The 16,789-nt window shown below is 44.0% G+C and overlaps 1 protein-coding gene across 10 annotated transcripts in view; it reads right to left on the reverse strand.

The window, feature by feature from the left end:
• The window catches only part of REEP1 (receptor accessory protein 1), a 66,441-nt gene that overhangs the window by 34,121 nt on the left and 15,531 nt on the right, over positions 1 to 16,789 (reverse strand). For all 10 annotated transcript variants that reach the window (XR_005952501.1, XR_005952500.1, XM_041402522.1 and 7 more), the window contains exons 2-4: positions 5,583 to 5,655; positions 2,678 to 2,754; positions 755 to 875 (exon numbers count right to left, since the gene is read on the reverse strand). Coding sequence is in view for 8 of the 10 variants with exons in the window: in XM_041402522.1 (XP_041258456.1) it covers positions 755 to 875; positions 2,678 to 2,754; positions 5,583 to 5,655 (271 nt within the window). In the remaining 2 variants the exon portion in view is untranslated. The remainder of the gene's footprint in view (positions 1 to 754; positions 876 to 2,677; positions 2,755 to 5,582; positions 5,656 to 16,789) is intronic.

Here is a 16,789-nt window from a genome sequence, read left to right on the forward strand (position 1 = left end):
CAACTGTTTCTTCACTGCCTGTGGCTAAAGGGAGAGCTTTCATTTCCAAGTTGCCAGTGCAGGAAACAGTTACTCGCTCAGCAGTTTTCATGTTGGTTTGTGGCAATAGCTGTTCTTGGTCCATTTATTCTCATGAACCAAATGGATCTGCCTGACATGTCCCATTCACAACCACAGGAATCTCCCAGGCAGGCAAATAATCCAAGTTGTAATGTCCCCCTCCCAAAATTAGCATCTTTAATTTGAGCAAGACATTTTTTAATCTAGGACCTCCACCGGCTACGTGCCTTTTTTCACCACACTACACAGACATGCATGTGCTTGCTAAGCCCATTTTAGACTCCCTGGGCTGTTTGTCTCATTGCTGTACAATGTTTTAGACAGAACAAAGTTGAGGAGTCCTGGCTGCCAGACCAAGTTTCTCTGTTTGTTATATCCAGCCACAACAGAGCACTGCAGCTATAATCAGCCAGTACACGCAAAGCAGCTCAGGAGGTATTTTTATCCTACTCCCTCCCACCTTCTCAACTGCACCAAAATGAGTTAATAAGTGTGAGCGCACTGAACAGATGCCAGTATTTAAAAACACAACAACCACAAAGAACAAAAACACCAACCAAAAAGAGGGGATCAAATGATAGAGGAAGAGAATGCATAACTCCCGATCCTTCCACAAAAATGAATGATACAGGGACTGGAATAAACACACCATACTTCTGTTCCACTCAGAGAGGATCCAGGCACCTGTGATTACCTTTTCTTTTGAAGACAGGGTTGGGTGAACAAATTTCCTGTACAGGAGGCTGGAGCCTTTTGTGTATGGAGACAGCAGCCAAGCTACAAAAGCGATTTTGAGTTCATAGTAGAATGGAAACCTAGAAGAAAAAGAGGGTTAGTGTCTGCTCCCAATTTAACCACTTAATTAGAGGTGTTCAGCACAGGTAGAGATTTGCCAGCCTAGCTCAAGGAAGCTTTTGCTTACCAAAAAAATCTAAGGATTAAAGTGTATTGATTCAGTTTTGAGCACATCTCAATCATGTGGGTGAATCTTTATTTGGTTATCAGGACCTTTATTAAATGGTCTGCAAGAGACTCTGACACGTGCTAAGAGGAGCTTTCTAAATGCAAAAACCACAGGTGCTGCCTTCACAGTATCCCCAGTCATTGTAAGCAAAGACCAAACCAGCAAACCAATATTTCATTGGTATGTATTTATGCACTTTCCATCTCCCTGCCTCTCAGCTTTTAAGCTAACACTTGCACAGCTGAAACTGAAATACAAGAACCTTTGCTGTCCAAGAAACATAAAGGTGCAGATCCATGCTGACTTTCAGGTAGGGCTGCAAAACATGGAGGGCATTAACAACAGGACATCCTTTAGCTGTAACAAGCAGCCAGGGACATCCTGAGATTAAATTTTCCAGACCTTTTTCTGGAGGGCAGAGCCCAGAGCTCAAGACTGGCCACCCAGTAGCATCTTCATTTGGGCAGGCATATTGCTGCCAGCAGTGTGATGAACAATTGTTACTCTTTGCAAGCAAGAGCAGTGCAGAGACCTGTGATGGCTGTGGACCAGCCCAGCTGGACCCAGACAGGCTCCTGCTGTGCCACTGTGTCACTGAGCCAGCTGGGCCAGCCAGCACCCAGGTCTGACACCATGGGCAATGCTACAATGCTCCTCTGAGCATGGATGTGCCAGGTTGATCTCCCACCTCACTGAGCATCTCTACAGCACACTTGATTTCACAGGCTGGATGAGCCCTCTGCCATTCCTCTTGGCAGACCCACATAATTCATCCTCCAAAAAAACCCACAAAGCTCCAGATGAAGACAGAAGAGGTAGATCTGCATGCAAATTAGGTGGGCATTGATGCTTTTATCTCCTTTTCAATAGATCTGACATGTTGCCAAGTTGTCCAGATTTCCTTCATCTGGGGCGCTCACTCAAGGCATGCAGTGCTGTGCAGGAACAGGCTGTAAGGGCCATGCACTACAGTTGCATTTTCATCCTAAAATCTACTGATCTCATTGGTAGAAAGGCCTTACTATAAAGCAACAAACACTTTCCAACCTGAGCATCCAAAATACACTGAAACTAATAAATGGGCATTTATGTACTCTCATCCTGACAGAGGTCACCAGGAGCCCTTCCACTGGCCACATCAGTGTTGAATGTCACTGTCCTCCATCAAACCAGAAACACAGCCTAACCAGGAATGTGCCAGGCAAAACACCCCAGGAACAACCACCCACACAGCAACCTACAAAGTCTTGCAGGGCTGTTTGTACCTGATCCACAGTCTGTGTATTTACTGTAGGATACAGCCAGGCAAGTCTAAAACTCAGCCTGTAGCTAAATCAACTGTTATTTATGTGATGACCTCTGCAGCATCCAACTGGGCAGTCAGCTGTGCCTCTCTGACAGGCAGGGCCTGAGACTCCAGTAATGATTTCCCACTAATGAGACACCACTGAGCCTTTCCACTTCTTTCTTTTTTTCTGTGACAGCACTGAGAAAGGAAGCATGTCTCCTGCAGACAAAAACGCTCTATGCACTTGAAACTGCTGAACCCCTGTACAGGAGTCAGTGGCACCTTTGTGTGCCATTTTTCCCCTTGTAAACATTTCCATTTTCTTTTCATCTCATGCCAAAGAGCCTCTCCCCTCTGGTGCTTACCAGCAAAGAAAGATATCCGTGAATGTCTCTGCTGTCGTGAAGAGCGCGAATATGATCCAGTACATCATCCATTTGACCTGGTAAACAAAAACAGTCTCAAACTATCTCTTACAGGCACAAGTACACAGAATAACTCTCACAGAAAAAGAAATCCGTACCCCCTCACCCTCCCCACTGTGTATTTAGCAATTACTGTGGACTTGAAGGTGCCAGTTTGCCCCACTTCAGCACGTAGCATGTTTCAGATTTACACAGCCCTTGGGAAGGTGACCGTAGCCTTTAGGACTGGTCTCAGGAAAAGAAGAGACTCTGTCCTTACAGAAACTCCACTGGCCAGTAGAGCATGACAGCCCTATCACAGGGCATTAAAAATCTCTCTTAGCTCATGCTAATAGCAAATGTAAATATAAGGTTGTTGGCTAAACTCCAGTTAAGACAAAATGTAATTACTTACATAATACCTACAGACAGCAAAAGGCAAAGAGGTAACTGCCCATCCCATAATTCAGGGCTCAGGAGCACAATCAACCCACTACAACTTACTGACTCAGTGGGCAGCCCTGGAGTCGCTGTGCCTGCTCCCACCCATACCCAGTGCAGTGACAAGGGCAAGGGCAATAGTTTAAATCCCTTGCCTTAGGCTTAGGGAGGAATGTTTTACTTCACTCTGGGAGTGAGAGCATGTGCTGTGCTGTCTCTGTTCAACTGGAGAAACTCCACTGTCAGGGATGATGGTTTCCTTGGGGGTGACAGCAAGAGAGTCTTTGAAGATAGCGACTCGGTCAGATAAACTGTAGCAACTCAAGTAATTCAGGAATTTGGAAATTTTTGTCACTGAGCACTAAATGGTGTCTAAAAGCACAGTTCAACTATTCTGAAGTATGTAGTATTGGTTCTTCTTAGGATGGAAAAAGATGGTGAGACAAAGGCTGTTAATTTAACTGACAATTGTAGTTTAATTAGGTGTATTTGAAAATGGAGATCCCTAAGCAGCTTTGCTGGAATATTAAAAAGCTTAAGTAAGTAAAACCCATGAAAATCCATGAAAATCCACGAATTAGAGAATTGAACCATGTTAGCTAAGGCTGGTACAATTGCAATAGGCTAAGGAAAGGCTGGAGGGAAGACAGTACAGGAGGGATACCTACACCAGGTGCTGCTGTGGGGAATGGAAGATAGAGGTGTCAATAAATCTGGATCTCACCAGCTTGGAAATTATATCTCCATCTTCTCCCCTATACAGTGGGGACAGTACTGATAATCTCCATCTCCCTGTAGGTACTGGAATTATTCCCTGAGCACCTGTCACTGTGCACTACATCACTGCTCTCCTGGGATTTATATTTATGTGCATATTTATATCTATATGTAGTGTTACAACAATAATGGCACTGCCAAATGCCTGAGAGCATCATCTTCCTAGTGCAGCTTCTGCCAGACTTCTTATGTAACTGTGACTCCTCAGAGCCTCAGTGCCAACATGGCTCTCTCAGCTAGACATTACTGCCAGCAAAACTCTTAAATACAAACCAAGACCTGGTGTGGATGGGCTTGGATCAGCCTAAAACATTCATCAAAATTACTTTTACTTAAAACATTCATCAAAATTACTATTACCAAGCAGAACAAAATTACTTTAGACTGATGTAAGTTTTCATTAATAAGTAAAGGTTTGTCCTGTGTCAGTGTAAATTATTACTTCATTTATAATTTTTTTTAAATCAGGCCTCAATGAATACATTGTCACAACTGCTATATTAAACTGAAATAAATTGTAAGGGCACACCAGGTCTTAGATCAGCTGTTCTCACATTTGCGTCACAACCACAAGTGTCTGATGTGAGTTCCTCTTTTACAATTAAATTTCCAACAGGAATTGGACTCTTCAACAAAATACCTTCCAGTAAGAGACCATGGAAACATTAAGTATCAGTGGCAGACACTGCTTGGAGATGCTTGTGCACATTTTCAGCATTTTCAGGCAAAGAGGCCCTGAGAAACACTGATGTGCAAGGGCTGCAGAGGCATCTTACCTTAAGTATCTGCTGTGTTCTGTAACACTTATGATTCTCAAAACACCCAAAACCATTTTCTGAAGGAGGAAAATTACAAACAAAACTCTTAGCAGCCACAGTGAGTCCCAGACTGAGTTTGCACTAAAGATTTAATGGGATAGACATGTATGCTGCTATCCAGATGAGAAAATGGGCTTATTATCCCTGGGGTCTTGAGAGGATTGAAGAGTCAAGATCTGGAGGCTGAGTTGGGTTCAATGAAATTAAAAGAGCTGAGGTTGTGAAGGGCACTACAAATCCTACAGGACCCCAATAGCATCCAAGAGCTCTTGATTCTCCCTCATTTCACTTTCCCTGATGGCCCCACATACCTTTAGAAACCAGAGCCCAGGGAAGATTTTTCAGCAAAAAGAAAAAAGAGAGCACACCCAGCTGCCAGACCTGCCTGTAAATAGGTCACTCTGCAAGGAAGGATGTTTCTGTCTGAGGATTCAGTCATATGTACTTCTAGTTGCCTCCTCTTATCCTTGTTTTGAATAAGCAGTTAAAGCTTCAAGGCTTTTTGAAAAGGCTTTGATTTATGCTGCTCTTCAGAAACAAAGAAGAGCACACAAAGCTCTGGATGCCAAATGCCTTTTAAGTCGGCTGTATATCTCACCACCAGAGGAGCAGCACGCATTTGTCAAGGAGCACATCAGCTCTGCACTGGAGCCAGGAGCACAAACCCAAGTCTCATTTGTGCCCAGAAATCAACCATTCCACCTTCAGGCCAGTCTGCCCCTTGCACTGCTTTATGAGCTTTCCCAGAATACAGACAACACTTTTCCAATGTGGTGAGGAGCAATCTTAGCAAACACCCCCCCAGCACAGCCACAAACCTCATTACTCACATATTCTTTGATGTCCTTTGATTTCACGGCTTTGTAAGAATAATATGCAGGATAAAGTGTGCCAAATATAAGCCTGGAAAAAACAAACAAACAATAAATGGATTAAATTGATTTCCTGTCACAGGGAAAGATTTTTTTTCCCCGTCTGTGTTTTAAATGTGGGTTTTGCACTGGTAAAAAGTGTTAGGATTTGATTTAAGCTTGAGTGCACTAAGTACAGCACAGGAGTGATTTTGCATCACTGAATTCAGAGCAGCTATTGCCAGTGACTTGAATGAAGAGCAGAGATTCAGGCAGTTTTTCCTTTTGCAATGGTTTCCAAAGCTGTACTTTATGAGTTACACACAAAACAAAGTAATCAAACCAAACAAAAAAGGCCACCACCACACATTCAAAAGGAAATTAGAAGTCTGATCTTGCAACAATCTACTGCAACACCAGGAATATGGGAGTATTGCTTTCAGAGAGAGAATTATTTGTCTAAAATCTCTTCCACCTCTATTCAGTACTCTGAAAAGCTGGCAGATGATAAAGCAGGATCCAGGTTCTACTGGTGCAAGGGTTTGGGTGCCTTATCCTACATTAAACTTGGTACAGAGAAGAACCTTGCACTGTTCAGTAAAGTCAATTTAGGCTCATGAAAGGAGGAGGAATCTGCCCACCAAGACATGCCAACATGATCAAGCCTAAAAATCCCAGCTCTGCTGTTCTTTCAGACAGCTTTCTTTCATTTTCAAGTCTGAAAGGGATGCTGTCAGCTTCAAGATCTCATGTAAGAAAGAAACAAGGATCTGTAAGTTAAAAATAGCACTACTGAGAAAAACACATGGAGAATTTTTTATACTAGGTTCTCTCTGCATCACTGCCTACATGCTTATTCACTTGGATTATTCTGGACGTAAGCATAGGCTTGTCAAAACCACTTTGCCCTGCCCAGGTTTTAGTCAGTTTTATTCAAAGCAGGAGGATGATGCTGCAAAGTCTAAATTTAATAGATTGCAGGGTAATGTTTATTGGCTTGCAACTACCCATCTTTCCGTTGAAGCTTTTGCTTTACATTCACACAACTGTTTCCTCTGCTCCTGGGAATGAAAATGATCAATGTTTCAATCCCTAATTGTGGAGCCACATGGACCCACAGTCATCTTTTTCCACCCTGCCAGCAGTGAGTGTGTGCCGAGGGACTCGTAATTACAGTCAAGTCCATTACGTGTATAAGACATTAAAAATTAACACTCTGGGATATGGTGCACCATCGTACTTCCCGGAGCTCAGGAAGGTATTTATGAAAGAATGGGGTGAGCCAGCACACATCTTGATTTCCAAAGCAATGACCAAAGGCAATTTGCCTGCTATTCATCATGCTCACTGTAGCATGGCTTAGCAGAACGTGAAGCACAATGCAGACTTCAGAGAAGCAGCTACTGAGTGAGGAGATTCAACATTTTACAGGGGCTTCACACTGGTTTCAAAAAGCTTTGCTGGAAGTAGTCAGATCCAAACCTGTTTCAGTCAGAGGGGCTTGTGCTACCTGCAAGGATCAGATACAAACACTCAGAAAGATCCTGGGAAACCAAAAGCGTTTTTGTGTCTTGCAGTATCCCACCAAACAGCAACATGGGTTAAGGCAAGGATGAACACACACACAGTGGCTTGATCCTGTTCTCACTGAGATATAATACCAAATATTCCAAGTTCAGTGGTAGCAGGACCTAATCCAAAGAAGGAAGAGTTCACAAAAGGAAGAAAGCTACAATACTCAGAAAATAACAGCTGAGCACATGAAAAATATTTTTGGCTCTCCTTACAAAATGCAGTGCAATGCTGTTCTTCCTTCTTGGCCTAGGCTGGCTGCTATCTCACACTTTTATTTCCTGCAAATAATCACTGAATGATTGATATTCATTTCCTCAGTTTGTGCTAGTAACAGAAAGTCACTGGATCCTGAAGAAGCAAATGGTTTATAGGAATACCAGAAAATAATGAGTTTCAGACAAAAAATACTTGGGGAAAAAATCCTATGAAGAAAGGAAATTGCAATAATTTTGCATGTGCAGGGCAAGGGATGGTTAATAAGGTGACATGATCTCCCTAAACTGGAGATTCAGAGTTTCACTGATTTGCCTTGCAGTGTGTTGTGTGCATATATGGACATTTATTACTGCTGTGGTTTACCAGACTGAAAATTGTTTTAAGGAATGTTGGAAGTCAGTCTTGCCACTGCTTGGCTTACTAAATGGCTTGGGGTCACAGTCTCTGGGTACATGCTACAAATGGAAGACAAAAGATGTTTGGGCATTTCTGTAAAATATATTCAGGGCCTTTAAGACAAATATTTGCATATAGGGATATTCCAAAAAGTGTCTTGAAGTTACTGTCTTCAATTGGCTTTGGATCAGGGCTGAGTGCAATTGATTTAATTCAAACACACACATCAATCCTGCATCTCTTCCCTCAGTTCCTCTACCCTGCTGAAGACAATAATTCTCACTTCCCCCTCATCCAAGCTTCCTGTGTAATTAAAGTTATTGTTGATTCCTGCCTTCCTTCATCTCCATGCTCAGAATGTTGCCAAATCACTCCTTCTGCACGCTACAAACCTGATGCTGACCCTTTGTCCCTCCTTTGTCCTTTGAAAGCCATAAATTCTTTCCTTGTCCAAGTCTCCTTTCCACCTCCTTTGTGTGGTCTCTACCCCACCTGGATGCACCTGTGTTTAAACCTCTCTCTTCTGTAACAGTCACCCCCACTCCCAGCCTAACAAGCTGAAGTAACTTATCTTTGCTTTCCATGCCTGAAAAACGTTGTTCCTAACCCCTGTTGGTTTGCTCTTTTATCACATCCTACCTCGGATCCTTCTCTCCTTTAATGACTGCAGTGCCACCACCCTCTCCCTCTGCTGTTCCCTGCTTGTATTCTCCCACACACTGGAGCTCCTGTGCTCCTTGCTCCCCCATAGCACATCATTTCACTGCCTCCAAAACAAGCTGTTCCCTGGCAGTCATCCTGACAGCCCCCAGTCTGAGACAGCAGCCACACCAATTCCAACCATATCATTCCCCAGTCCTCCTCATCTCTACATTCTTCTTCTGCCACGCTTCTGGTGTTCTCTGAAGCAGATCACAGGACCTTCAGCTTTCTTCCCACATCCCCAAAATCACAGGACTGCCCCTCAATTCCCTCCCACAGCTGCCAGCTGAGCTGGGACTCAGATGTTCTGTGAGTCCTTCTGTGTTACAGGCACTGTCTGTCTGCCTGATGCTGGCCAGCCAAATTAATGACCTACTATGGAGTCAGCACTGCAGCTTTTACCTCCTGGCAGACACTGCTATAAAACAGTCTCCTATCCAGCAGCTAATTCTTAGGAATAATGTAGGAAATTTATATTTGAGAAATCTCTGATCCATCTATTTTGGCCACAACCACTTTGCAGATCTAAAAGTTTTGCAGCAGTGGAAAAACAGACAACTTAAGTCTCATTTCCTTTGGAAACCATCATCAACCCACTCCCCACCCATTTCCATCTTTCAAATCTTCTTTGAATGAGCTGTGTACCCAAGAAAGCCTTGGCCCTTTTACCTTCTGTGCAGAAGCAGATATCCTGATCATCAAACTCCCAGAGCTTGAGCAGAATAGCTGCTACATTTAAAGCTACAGAAATGTTCTGCAGTCTGGGCTAAAGCAAGCACACACCCTCAGGGTATAGAGAGAGGCAAGGAAGTGGTGACATCCATCAGTGAGTTAGGAAAAGCTCACTTGCAGCACTAAACAAATAACCACAACAGCCTGACAGTTCTTACACTGCTCTGTGCTGGAGGTCTACACCAATTACAATCACCTTGAAAAAGGACAAAACAGCAGCTGTAAATAAATCACTGAAGAGTCAAATAATTGTGCAACAGGAGGCAAAAATCTAAGTAAAAGGTTAGTCTGCCTAAAGAATAGGATAAGGATTAATGCTGAAAATCTGATAATCCTATTAGGCACCTCAGCAGCAGCAATCCCCAGCCTGGATCATTACATGTGCTTCCGGTCATTCTTTGTCAAAAGAGAGACACAAAGGCAGGAAAGACAGGGAAAGACAGGGAAAGTGGAAGTGCACTGGGGAGGATCCATACAGGGACTGTAAAGGCTGTAATTGTTTCTTTTGTAACAAAGACAAATAACTGAGGTTACTTACTCCTCCTGATGCAGTGTAAGAGGATGCTCAACTCAATAAAGAGAACAAAGGCAAAAGGAGGGGAGAAACCCCCGGTACCACCAGGAGATATTATGTGGAATGGATGGACTGCATTTATTAATATAATTATATTATGTAGGATTTGGGTTTCATTATTGAATTTTACCATTAAATGACACAGGAAAGGATGAAGCTTCCCATATTGTGGGGTTTCCTGACTTTCAGGGGAATAGTAAAGCAATTGAACTGTTGGCTCCTCTTTAACAAACCCTGTCGTATTTCAGGGGAGAAGATGCACCACCAGCAAAGCTCTTTTGTCTCCACTTGCCAGGACAGCCACAGTCAGACCTGGCTGTTATATCCTTCTGTTCCTTCTCTGGATCTGCTGGAGCAGTGGTCTGACCATCACAGAGCACAGGCTATCCCAGATGTGACAGTATTCCTGAACAGAATCTAGACTACAGTCTGGGGAACAGCCCCAGAGCTGCCACCATGACCTGGGAGGATCCCACGGGACATCTTGGGTTCTGATTTGGTGATGCTGCTTTCCTCATGAAAAAGTCATTTACCCACAAAATTAACTCTCACGCTCCATAAAGTAGCCACTGAAATAAATGGAAAGGCTCTTAGTGATTCTCAGGAGTTCTTGCCAGGACTCAGGTTACCTCCAGAAATGCCTGCACATCCACTCCCTTGAGCACTTTTAACCACAGGGGTATTTTCTGGGTAGTAACCTGCTGTTACAAATATACCAGCACGGGCTATCTACATCCCAAGCCATCCAAGTTTTGCTCCTCTAGTTACCATGCCACCAGCAGTGTTTGGGCTGCCCAAACACTTAGAACATTGTACCATCACAACACAAATAGAACAGCCCTTATTTTACTCATAAATAACAAATGTTCCCATTTCATGGGTACACAGCAGCCAAGACAGCAACTTCTGTGCACAGGGATGGACACACATTTAGGAATCATTGAGATATTTCTTATTTTCTCAACATGTTCACTGGCTAGTGCATGCTTCTTACACAGAGAGCAGAAGCTGAGCTGTCACCATGCCAGCATTCTTCAATGATACCACCAAGAAGGGTGCCAATAGGTTTGTGTTCTTTATTATCAGTCCTAATTAATGTTCACACAGTGCCAGATTAAAAATAAACAGCACTGTCTTCACACTGAAGGTTCCTGGTTGAAATCCAGTAGTCAGGGATGTGAAAATAAGCAGTGCACAAGGCAAAGAAAGGGTTAATTTGAGTCTGTGACAGGCCAAATGCCTGATATTCAAGAAGGGGCTGGGGGGAGGAAGCACAAGCTGCAGAGGAGGTTCTGGGCTATATTCCCTAGGAGGTGGCTCCTGCAAATTCTTTGCAGTCACTGCGCAGCAGAATGGTGGCACCAGGGAAGTCAGGAACTTGCCTGCTCACCCTCAGGGTGACAGCTGACACCGTCCCCACCTTGGGCCCCAAGAGATGTGGATACCTGACCATGCCAGACTGACATCCTGATACACTCTGAGAACACTCATGACAAAAATATCTCTCAAGGGAAGCGCTGAGTCCTAATACCCCTGAGACAGATGAGGCCCACTTCAAACTCCACTTGCAACTTGAATCAAACATCCTTATCGGGCTGCTTCAGTGCCCAAGGACAAACGTGCAGCTGTGCCCATGTCACTCAGCCAGTCATGCACTGCCTTTGCAGGTAAAGCTCCACTTGCACAGCCACCCAGCACATCCCTCTGCTTTGGGAAACATTCCTCTGCACCTCCTTGGTGACCTGCTTAGCTCTTGTGACCTGCTAAGACCATGTCCTCACACCCACACCAAGGGAGCAGAAGGCACACCCAGGAGAGCTCTAACACAAAGATGCTCTGCTTTCCATCTAGATCCACCTCTGATTTCTCAGCCAGGTTACTACAGAAGCAAAGTGAAACTTCATAATGGTTAATGTAACCTAATGGCTGGTGAAACCCAGTTGCTCCTCCTGGCGTAACTGCAGAGCACAGGGATGCCCACCTGGCCTTCCAGCAGAAACAGCAAGTCAAGGACTGCCCTTGATGCTTCTAATTTAAGCAGCCTTCATCTTCCCAAAGCAGCACATATTCCTCTCCAGTTGTCATGACCTGTTTTTGCTTTCCTCAGCCAGGGCACTCCTCACACAGGAGCTGGCAGATGGCCAGGCACAAACAGGTGAAGAAACATAGCAGTGGGGATGGGTGGAGAAACTGGCCCCAGCCAGCCTGGAGCTGTCACAAAACTACACTTGGGTGGTTTGAGAGGCTGCTCAGCAGAAGGAGACCTGGGGGTGCTGGTTGACCACCAGCTGGAAATGACCCTGCAGTGTGCCCAGGTGGCCAAGAAGGCAAATGAAATTCTGGCCTGTATCAGCAACAGTGTGGCCAGCAATTCCAGGGAACTGATTGTCCCCCTGTGCTGGACATTGGTGAGGACACATCTCAAGTGCTGTGTTCAGTTTTGAGCCCTAAAAGGACATTGAGATGCTGGAGCATGTCCAGAGAAGTGCAACAAAGCTGGTGAAGGGCTTAGAAGACATGTCCTATGAGGAGCAGTTCAGGGAAATCGGGATGTTTAGTCTGGAGAAAGAGGAGGCTCAAAGAGACTTTGCTGCTCTTTAGAACTGGCAGGAAGCTGTAGCGAGGTGGGGTTGGTCTCCTCTGCTGTGTCTATAGCGAAAGGCTGAGAGAAAACGGCCTTAAGTGGCACCAATGGAGGTTCAGATTAGATATTAGAAAAAGAAAATTCATTTGAAGAGTGGTTAGGCATTGGAATAAGTTGCCAAAGAAGGTGGTGAGTCACCATCTCTGGAAGTATTCAAGAGGTGTCTGAATGTGGCACTTGGAGAGATGATTTAAGGGTGACTGTGGTTGTCTGGGGTTGGCAGTTGGACTGGATGATCTTGAAGGTCTCTTTCAACCTCAATTCTGTGAACTATCACATTTATTCACATTGAAATCCTACATTCAGATGGTCTAAACAAGACCAGTCCCCACTGTTCCCCTTTCCACACTTCCTGTAACAAGAAGAAGATAGAAATGCTAAAATAACTCTCTTACTGATGGAGAGACCTTGTTAAATATTGGGATTGTTATGATAGTGCACGTGATGCCTACTAAAGCCTGACGTTCCTAGAAAAACTACCAGAAGTGAAGGGTCTTCACAGGGTTATATTTACATGGGTACCCTTGAGTATCATATTTAAAGTCCATTCAAGATTAGACAAGTACTTAACCCTACCCAGGGTTACTGTTCCAGACTCTCTTCAAACTCAGGCAGAATTTTATCAATTTACACTCAAGCCAACACTTGAAAATTCTCTTTCCAGTCCTTCAGAACAGAGAATGCCTGTGTGGCTGCTATAAAAATACCCCACAGCTCTGCAGCTATTTTAGAAAGCAAATTCCTTGCAGGTGGAGGTTTACTAAGCTGGTCTGTTCTACTTCACTCTGCCATCAGAGGAGCTGCCAGGCCCAGAGCGCTGATGAGAGAGAGGAATTTGTTGTCACCCAGACAATGCTTGAAAAGGGGTCTGTGTGGAGAGAGTGTGGGGCTGGTGTGGGACCTGTGGGAAGCTGCAGTAAACAAGAACACTGTGGCTGGCACAGCCCAAGAGGCTCTGCCTGGCAGAGATAGGGTTTTGGGGTTTTATTTGCCGCTGCTCCTCCCCTCTCCGCAGGAGAAAACAGCCCCCGGCCCCAGCTCACTGCCAGCGCTGGCACAGCCCACGGCTTCATCACTCTTTGGGGGAAGAAGAAGCAATCAATCAAAGGGTGATACCAAGGGCAATAAAATCCTTTCAGAAAAGAAAACATTCCTGTTGTGTGACCGGGTCAGATCTTCACCCAGCTCCACTGTTCCAAAAAGGCAGGGCTCATGGTCTGTGTGCCCCGATGTTTTCCCTATCTGTTACTGACCGTATGGTTCCGGCTTTGAGAGCTTTGTTTTTTTCCAAGCCAAATAAATTTGGCAATTTGAAAACTAAATGGTATGTTTAGATGGGAAGGGCTGCTTTTCCTGACTCTGGAGAGGGGGATGTTTATGTGGGAAAAAGCTTTTTTAGAAGCACTGATATTATATTCCAGAGATGACAGATGGTCCAAAATCTGCATTGTGGGTTAGCCTACAGATTTACGGTAGGCTCATGATATGAAAAGGAACAGAAAAACTTATAACCTAACCAAACTAATTTCTAGGCTAAAAAAAGGTACAAACTGTGGATTGCTTATCAACAGAGAAGATCCACATTATTTTCATAGAAAACCACATCATGTTGAAAGTATTATTTTGGAACTATTTTGACTGATACTATGTGAATCACCTTTTAGGAAGTGTAACCACATGCAGAAATCCTAATTGAGAGCATAATCCTACTACATTCTCTGTATCTGAAAACTCAGTTCAGGTTATGGAAGACTTCCACCATCAAACCAAAAGTGCTACCACTGTCTGAGGAAGTGGTGAGAAACACAAAAGCTCCTGTTCTCCTACCCCTCACTGAAAGACAGCTTTAGACTTCTTGTGGTGTACTCTTTGAACAGGAATAAAAAATGAAATTAAACCATAACACATCCAAATCAATTGCAAATAACCTCCTTAGAGTATTGTTACTTCGGCTTCCCAGGGACAGAACATTACTAGAAGTGCTTAACTAAATGCAAGGAATATTTCAGCTCAATGTAATTTCAAAATTATTCCAGAAAATCTCTTTGGCCCAAATACTCAGCTAAAGCAATGAAAAATACTGACTTTCCATGGATTACCAATGACTCAATCTGCAGATCAAGCAGTCCCAAGGTTGCTGTGAGTACCTCTGGGCCTTGGAGCTCTCCAGAAGCTCTTGAAGGAGGACAGAAACCCAGGGTAGATCTCTCCATCAGCCAAGGAGAGCAGTTTGGTGCAGAAACAGGTGTCAGGCATAGTCATGGCAGCTTGGTGCCAAACAGCCTGAGGTGAAATCTTACCTGCCATGGGCAGGGCCACCTTCCACTAGTATGGTGGATGCTGGTAAATTAACAGTAAGCAGCATAACTCCTTCCATCAGGAACTGACTTTCTTACATCTCCAAGGACTCCAGAACATTAACCAGAAAACCCAGTGAGGGACCAGACTCACTGAAAACAAGTGGGACCCAACTCAGTCGTAACCTCCAGGTTCCAGAGGCAATACCTGCCTCTTAGTTAAGTAAACAAACAAATAACCCACACACATCTTTAAACATTTCTTCTCATTTTGATAATGCATCTCAAAGGAGGATTTCAAAGTGCAGTATAAATATTATTGATGTGAATATCAAAACTGGTGGCATTACTACTGATTTCTGATTATTTCTATTTAATTAGTGGTTTATGTCTATTTTAAATTGTAAGAAAGTGAGACAATAAAATCATACAGGAAGAACCATATTAGGACATGATACATCAGTGCCCAGTTTTCAACTCCAGTTTTAAAGCAAGAGTGTAGGAAAGCTAAGGCAAGATGATTCTACAGGTAATTTCAGAATATTCAGCCCAGCTTCATGCTTAGGTTAGCATGGGTATCAGAATGCCACATGCTAAATATAACAGCTGCAAAATTGCTGTGAGTTCACAAGCCATGCAGACCAAGTTTCTCTTTCTGGCCCACATACACAGATTGGTATTTCTTCTGGGTGCTATAAACATTTTACGGAGTGGCTGGGCACCTGCTTTCTTACTAGGACCTGCATAATTTTTTATTTTAAAACACAGGAAAACAAGAAACTGTGATACAGCTTGAAAAAGAAAGACTTCTAGTCTTTTCTCACAGCTATTTAACTAGGGTTGATGGTGTGAATTTAATAGAGTTCTTTCCTCCAGGGTCTTTTGTAATTTCATTCATCCTTTTTAATCCCTCCTTTTTCTACAGCTAATAACAGCATTGTAATGAAATGCATGGTGCAACTGAGATAAACATGAAGGCAGAGCTCTCCAGCTGGAGCTGAACTGATACAGAGCAGCCTCCAGTCTAACCCAGACATGAGGGAGGGGAAAGCAGAAGGAAACACGCCTCTGTTCTGAAGCCATGGACCACTAATGAATAATCAATCAGATCTGCTGGCTACACCTCTGAGTTCAGCTTCAACTACCAGGACAACTCTTTGCCTCTAATTAAAAGAAATTAGAAGAAAAATGACCATTTAGTGGCTAATCCTAAATTATGGTGTTAGGATAAGTGGTACAAAACAGCAGCTGGGGCAGCCTAAATAACACCCTGACCCAGCACCTCTCAGGGCTGTCCCAGGGCAGCATCAGCCCCACGGGGGTGACACCCATCATGACACTTTAATGGGAGAGGCTCCCCAGAGCACTTCACAGACTGGGGGTGGTTAGTACAGGGGCATGAGACTCATTATGGGATGCATGGGCAGACAGTGGACCTGGGCTCACACATGGAACGAAAAGCACACCAAAATGACAGCCCAGTGGCACCTCTTGTTTCACATCTCCTCCTTCACATACTCACCCACAATGGTCACGATGTACCTACTGAACCTTTGGAGCTCTCCTGGAGAACATATGGGACAGCCAGCACCCAGCACTTTAGTTTCTGAGCTTCCATCAATAATGCTCACTGCAGAGCAGAGGCACTTCCTCCAGGGCTGAATCTGGAGGAACCAGACTCACCCAGGAACAAAGGAGCAGAACCAATCCCCTGACAGAGATAAATCATGAACCTCAGGCCCTGTCCACTCAAATGTTCAGTATCTTCATCTCTGGACTCCTGTTCCTGCTTGCTTACACTTGCTTTGAAAAATTCTTTTTTATATATATAATCAGAATTTCCTTTGCTGTAACTTGTTTCCATTGCCTGTCCCCCTTTTGCTGTGCCTCCACAAAAAGCCTTCTCTACAACAATCCTCCTCATTTTTGAAGACAGCAATGACATCTCCCCTTCACCATTTCTTATTAAGGCTGAACAAACATCCCACTCATCTGTCCTGGTGCACCATGCACTCCAACCCTATTCCACTGGACTCATTGCTGCCAGGGC

The sequence above is a fragment of the Onychostruthus taczanowskii genome, unplaced genomic scaffold, assembly GCF_017590055.1.
Source record: "Onychostruthus taczanowskii isolate IOZ18803 unplaced genomic scaffold, ASM1759005v1 scaffold2, whole genome shotgun sequence".
Lineage (NCBI taxonomy): Eukaryota > Metazoa > Chordata > Aves > Passeriformes > Passeridae > Onychostruthus > Onychostruthus taczanowskii.